This window comes from Sinocyclocheilus anshuiensis, unplaced genomic scaffold (assembly GCF_001515605.1).
Source record: "Sinocyclocheilus anshuiensis isolate Anshui unplaced genomic scaffold, SAMN03320099.WGS_v1.1 scaffold510, whole genome shotgun sequence".
Classification (NCBI taxonomy): Eukaryota; Metazoa; Chordata; class Actinopteri; order Cypriniformes; family Cyprinidae; genus Sinocyclocheilus; species Sinocyclocheilus anshuiensis.
This window is the reverse complement of record NW_015542360.1, coordinates 1,166,934-1,173,878: the sequence shown is the minus strand read 5'-3', so window position 1 is coordinate 1,173,878 and position 6,945 is coordinate 1,166,934. Positions and strand designations below refer to the sequence as shown.

General features: G+C 32.9%; 1 protein-coding gene across 1 annotated transcript in view; it reads right to left on the bottom strand.

Annotated features, from left to right (window-relative positions):
- Positions 1-5,980: 5,980 nt before the first annotated feature.
- Positions 5,981-6,945, bottom strand: part of LOC107691885 (U6 snRNA-associated Sm-like protein LSm3) — a 4,805-nt gene continuing 3,840 nt past the window's right edge. Inside the window, exons 3-4 of the mRNA XM_016490713.1 lie at positions 6,679-6,774; positions 5,981-6,280 (exon numbers count right to left, since the gene is read on the bottom strand). Of these exons, the coding sequence (XP_016346199.1) occupies positions 6,200-6,280; positions 6,679-6,774 (177 nt within the window). The 3' untranslated portion in view covers positions 5,981-6,199. The remainder of the gene's footprint in view (positions 6,281-6,678; positions 6,775-6,945) is intronic.

The window sequence follows — 6,945 nt, the reverse complement described above, 5'->3', positions numbered from 1 at the left end:
CTCCATTTCTTTGGATGCGACACTAAACACTGTCTGGATGCTTTATGGTTCCACGCTGACATTTTATGAACATATTCATATATTCAATAGATTCTGAGAAGTGAGTAACACATGGAAGCAGAAGATATTCTGTAAAAGTAATCACAGGTGTGTGATATTGATATGGATATTAATAAACAATCACAAATAAAATCTAAAAATTTTCATTTAAAAAATCCCACTCTAAATAAAATCTTAAATAAAAGCATAAAAGAACAAATGAATTGTTTTTTGGTTTGTTTTGCATGGTTGGTTGTTTGATATTTTTTTTAGATTCTTGCTTTTTTTTTCTTCTTTTTGATCAATCATACTGAACAAAGAAATACAAACAAAAAGATTAGGCTGTGCCCTTAGATTATTTGAGATAAAAGTGGGTTTAACTATTTAATCATAAATAATCTCAAAGTCTGAAATCAATATTTCTACTTTTAGAAGGTTTTACTACATCAGTACATATTACTATATCAAAGAGAGTAAAACATGTTTGGTTGCTTTGCTTTGAACACAAAAGAAGAATATTTGTCCAAACAAAATTGTATCGCAAACGTTCATTGCTTGGACAAAGAACATTGAGACTTTTTTTCTAAATATCTTATTTTGTGTTCCACAGAAGAAAGCAAGTCATAGAAGGACAAACAAAAACTTTTTTTTTTTTCAGTAAACAGCATTAAATACATCAAATAATGTGACTAAGTTCAGATTCATTAAAATGAAGTCAATAATAACACATGGACAGACTAGAATACAAATGAATGATCCACCAATATCCATATAATAATTAATTTCACTCTGTTCATATAGAGATGAGAAACTGACACACCTGTGCAAATATGTTAATACTCATATAGCCAAAAACAACTGGACTATGCACTGACTTGCCAACATCTTTCTTTGCACATTAGTATAACATCTTACAGTCCATGTGTCTATGTTTAGCGCTGCTATTTCCAGTTTAGGAGGATTGCTGGACACTCCAGCCGATCTAAGATTAGAGCCTCAGGTCTTTGATGTAACGTCCCTCACGGCCGTAAGCCATTCTCAACAGCTCGAGACATGCTTTTCACATTAGATAGTAGGAAAAACCGATCCTGAAAGGTGATGTGGATTCAAAGTTCTCAAGAGAAAGATATGTAGAACGATTGCAGGTTCAAAGAGTTAAAGTCAATCAGCAACACTTCTAATGTTGAGCAATGGTCACTTAATTTCTTTGTTTTATTTCTTTGGGTTACAGTGAGGCACTTAATGGAAGTGAATGGAGCCCATTTGTAAATGTGTTAAATACTCACTCTTTTATTATATGGCTACAAAACATAACCAAATATGAGTGTTAACATGATTTTACTATGAAAATCACTTTCTTTTTTGTGTAAAATAACATCCGATTTTACCCATGCTATGATACAGCGTTACAGCTCAAATAATAGCCTACATAATAAATCAATTCAAATTGCTTTTATAAAATGATAAGCTTTATCCTTCAATAATTGGTCCAATTCACCTTCATAGATTCCTCACCAATAGACAATAATGTTCTGATTATTATGTGTTGCACTTTGTCGTCTCCCACTTTAAATGCTCAAGCTTTTCAAAGTCTGGTGGATTCTGATTGGCATGTCCATATTTATTTATTTTGTATCATTCATCAGCTGAAAAAAAAAAAAAAAAAATCCATTGATATCGTTCCCCTGTATTGTTATCATTGTAGTAATGGTATGGACTTCCTTGTAGAATTAGAAAGATTAACGAAAAACATGTAGCATTACATCAGTTGCTCAACAATTAATTCTCTGCAGTGAATGGGTGCCGTCAGAATGAGAGTCCAAACAGCTGATAAAAACATCACAATAATCCACAAGTAATCCACACCACTCCAGTCCAGCAGTTAACATCTTGTGAAGTGAAAAGATGCATGTTTGTGAGAAACAAATCCATCATTAAGACTTTTATTTTTTTTACTTCATACTATTGCTTCTGGCCAAAATATGCATAATCCATAATATCGCTTCCTCCAGTGAAACAGTTCATCCCCTGTTGTCTCTCACATCAAAATTCACCCACATATTCGTTTTTGAACTGTTTTGGCTTCTAAACAGTGTTTGATCGGTGCATATTTCTCTCCTGATTCAGACGAGACGACTTTTTCCCTGGAAAAGCAATATTATGGATAGAGGACTCATTTTAAGTTAAAAACGTCTTAATAATGTATTTGTTTCTTACAAACACACAGCTTTTCACTTTGCAAGATGCTAACTGACAGACTGGAGTTGGATTACTTGTGGATTATTGATGTTTTTATCAGCTGTTTGGAGACTCTGACGGCACCCATTCACTGCAAATAATGTAATGCTAAATTTCTCCAAATCTGATGAAGAGACAAACTCATCTAATCTTTGGATGGCCTGAGGGTGAGTACATTTTCAGCTCATTTATGTTTTAATAAACTATTACGTTAAAACTTGATCAATTTAGTTCCTGTTATCATTCTTGGTATGCACAACCCTTTAAGATTACTTTTATGAAACAAGGTATCCTGATGAAGAGACAAACTCATCTAATCTTTGGATGGCCTGAGGGTGAGTACATTTTCAGCTCATTTATATGTTTTAATAAACTATTACGTTAAAACTTGATCAATTTAGTTCCTGTTATTATTCTTGGTATGCACAACCCTTTAAGATTACTTTTATGAAACAAGGTATGAGAAATTATTGTTTGTGGTAATCTACATTATGCCACAAATATTGTCGACTGAACTTCTGCAGCAGTAATGTTCACTTAGACAGTATACAGACAATAATATGCACACTGTCTTTATGACTCATATATGCAATGCATTTTGTCATTTATAAGCATTCACCTGGAGGCCATTCTTGTTGAATTGTTTCAGGTTCAGCTAACTGAATGAGCAGGGAACTGCTCCAGTGTTTATGTAAGCAGTGCGAAGCCCAGGAACATGTTTGCAATGTGAAAGAACACACTAATAAAGAGGAATGCAAACCGTCAGTCTTCCTTTCACGCAGAAATCTGAGTTTACCTACAGGATCAAATGAAGGTGGCCAAAGAGAGTGAATTGTCTAAGAGCAAAAATACACCACAAATTCGATTTTAAAAATGTATCCTCAAAAAATGATCCTGTGTTTCCAGTGCATATTCCAGCAAAATAAACTGAAGACGCATTTGGTAGAAGTTAGAAAAATATTTAAACCATCTAGAGGCCATGGTTATATTTTTATACAAATATTTGAACAGAACATTTGATCCAGTATTTGGTGGAGCAACTTGGCGTTCCTCAGTCCCTCCACAGAAAAGCTCAAATAAACTCGTCGATTAGCACGTCATGTGTTTTAATGGACAAATAACACTGTATCGGTAATATATAACATTTCATGGTTCAAAGATTTCTCCTTTTCATCATCCAGGATCTTATGTATCATTTTTGCACATGGCCACCAGCCTGATGTTACAATATTAACACTATTCTGAGTTGCAGCCAGATTTTGTTACATTTGTCAGCTGTTCAGAACAGTGCTCCCCTTTGGGCTGGTCCCAAAACTAGCTATATTTGGTTATCAACCACCTCCAGGAGGCTATTTTAGGCTGTGGGAAAAGTTAGGCCTTCTTCATTGAGAGCTCTGCATCACTGTCTCGCTAATGGGAAAGACCCATATCATGGGAAAGTGTTATTTTGGTGTTCTTCTCCAAACAACGGCTCTATTTTTGGAGTTGCACTTTTAGTTTTGACCCAAGAGACCGTTTAATACATCACTGAAATGTGAATTTGATGTTAATTGGGGGGAACATTATTACACGAGATAAAACGCTTCCATGCGGAGTCACACGGAACAACAGCGCCTCCCACCGGAACAAAAGATCGTCGGGTTGAATGTAGCATTGGCTCCATCTACTGGTCATACCGGAGTATGGCACAATCAATAGGAAACCTATATGAATGAACTCTAAATATTTCATATACTAAATGCTAAGCAGATTTATTATTATTATTAATGTTTGGGCATGTGATTAGCAACAACAGCATTCATTTTGATGCATTATTTTTGTGCAGTGTCAGATTTAAAGTAGAGTATTTGCTCCTTTGACCAAAGCTGACAAAATGGTGCTACCAGGTGGTAAAATAAAATAAAATAAAAAATAAAAGGCTTGAAGCCAATTAAAAAAGGCCCTTTTGGCCCCTGCTTGACATGACAGTGAAAAATAATAGTGATTGCACTATGTATGCATAGGGTGATGCATTTATTGTGACTTAAGTTTAGATAAAATAATTTAGTTATTTTACTCATATGGCCCATGTTTATGATAAAGGGGGGGATGAAATTAAATTATTTTTTTCTGGTATTTTCCAATCAATCAATAAATTAATCCCTAAATAAAAAGTTTTATTGACATGAGAGTGGAAAAAATAGTGACTGATTTTTCATTTTCGGTGATGTTATGATACATCTTTAAAATATAATAAAATACAAAATGTATCTTATTCTGACAAGTGTAACTACAGCCTAAATGAGTTTTCATTTATGTAATGATAAAAGTGCCACACAGACATATACATTTATAATAAAAAAAAATGAATAATACATTAATAAAGAGAGACCCTTAAAAATAGAGAGACCCTTAAAAATGTTATACAATATGATAGACTGCAACGGTTGGAGTTAAAAATCATCAAATGTGTTCTACTGAAGAAACAAAGTCACCTACATCTTGGATGCCCTGGGGGTAAGCAGATAAACATCACATTTTCATTTTTGGGTGAACTATCCCTTTAAGTAAAGTTCAAGTATGCTTTATTACATCATCCTTAAGTGTTCAAATCAACCACGGTACGGCTCTAAATTGTTCTAATATAGAATTCAGAAACTGGTCTATTTCAGTATGGGGGCTATTTTGGTTAATGTGTGTTTGTCAGATTATAAAAAGTGTGTCCCTTACGAAAACGAAAAGCCGCGCGAATATTTAGAACGCTGGTCACTGTGACGTCACGGAGATCCCAAGAGATCTCATTACATTATACAGGTCTCATACAATAGAGTATCAAGAAGCAACACAGTATTATCATTATTTAGATTACCATTTTCTATTATAATGCATTTTAATATGTAATTTGTTCCTGTGATAGGAAAGTGTCATCACGCCAGTAAGTGTCACATGATCCTTCAGAAATCATTGTAAAATGCTGATATTCGCTAATCATATCTAATATTTGCTGCTCAAGAAACATATTATTATGTGTTGAAAGCAGTTGTGCTGTTTAATATTTTGTGGCTATGATACACTACCATTCAAAAGTTTGGATTAATACTTTATTCAGCAAGGATGCATTAAACTGATCAAAAGTGACAGTACAAATATTTATAATGCTACTAAAGATTTCTATTTCAGATAACGTTTCACTGAACTTTCTATTCATCCTAAAATAAAATAAAAATCTATATATGCGGCAAAAACTCGCAAACAAAACAAAAAAATGTTTAGAATTCATAATAATAAGAACCATTATACATATTTGAGCACTAATAATAATTGAAAACTAAGGACCAAATCAGCATATTAGGATGTAACGACTAATATTTCACAATATTACGGTTCTTATTGTATTTTTGATCAAATAAATCCAACCTTGGTAAGAGACTTTTCAAAAACATTTTAAAATCTTAATTATTTGAAACTTTATATTTACATACTATAAAAAAAGACATGCATTTTACAAAATATAATTACTCCTATGATAATTTCCCTTTATAACCTCAATCAGAATATCGTTCATACAAAAAAAAAAATAATAATAATCTGTTCTAATGTCTCAAATCTTGAGTTAATGCACTTATTGTATATAATATTAGGAGATGTTTTGTAGAACAGTTTCTGCATGACAAATCAAAGATTTTATTATATTAGTGAAACCAGCAGGCATTTGAAAAAAAGATTGAACTTCAGGAATTTTAATGATAGTCAAAAACACATTGTGCAAATGAAGTGCCAATACGGGTGTCCAAAACGTAAAACAATCAACTTGCAAAATAAACAGATTTACAGCTCCGTGCTTCCAAAAACAAAAACGTCGTCCACTTAAAAGTCCACCCACTTGAAGAATTTAGAGTCCAAAGCATAATTGTGTAGGTAAGCTGTGTACAACTCAAGGAAGTTATCCGACCCTCAGCGGCGGAGCCACTAACACAACTCCATCCCCTCGAACAAACAGCATGGGGATGTTCCGCTTCGTCGACTGCAAAACAAACGTGACACGCATTTGAACACTTGATGGCTTAAAATAAAATATAACTTAAAAAAAATCTAATTAAATGTTATTAATTTAGAAAAAAAAGTGACGGGAAAAGAAAAAAAAAAAACTTTGCAAAGATTTTTCTTTTCAATATTAAAGATTAGGAGTACCCCAATCCTACAATTAGATAACTGTTTATTCTTATAGATTTTTATTTATTTATTTATTTTAGTTGCTGCTGTTAATATTTGTCGCCAATATAAGGTTTATTACAAACCATCTCAACACAGATTTTTACAACAAAATAATGCAAAGCCCCTTAGGATTTATCACTGACATTGAACTGTATGACTAAGAAGAACACAAACACGAAGAAAAATGTGGAATGCAGCAGCAGTTACCTTATAAATCTCCTCATACGTCTCCTCATCGATTTCCACAGTCGTCACTGTCTCTTCAACATCTCCGAGGATCATGTTTAAGTGCTGATCATAGGCCTAATGTGGAAAAAAAAAATAAAAAAATTGTGTGTGTTTATGTAAGAAGTTTGATTCTAAATAATAATGCTTAAGTATCTATATAATTTAAAATTAAAGATTGGTAGTTTGTTGTCTACATCCTGCTATATATATATATATATATATATATATATATACTGAACAAAATTA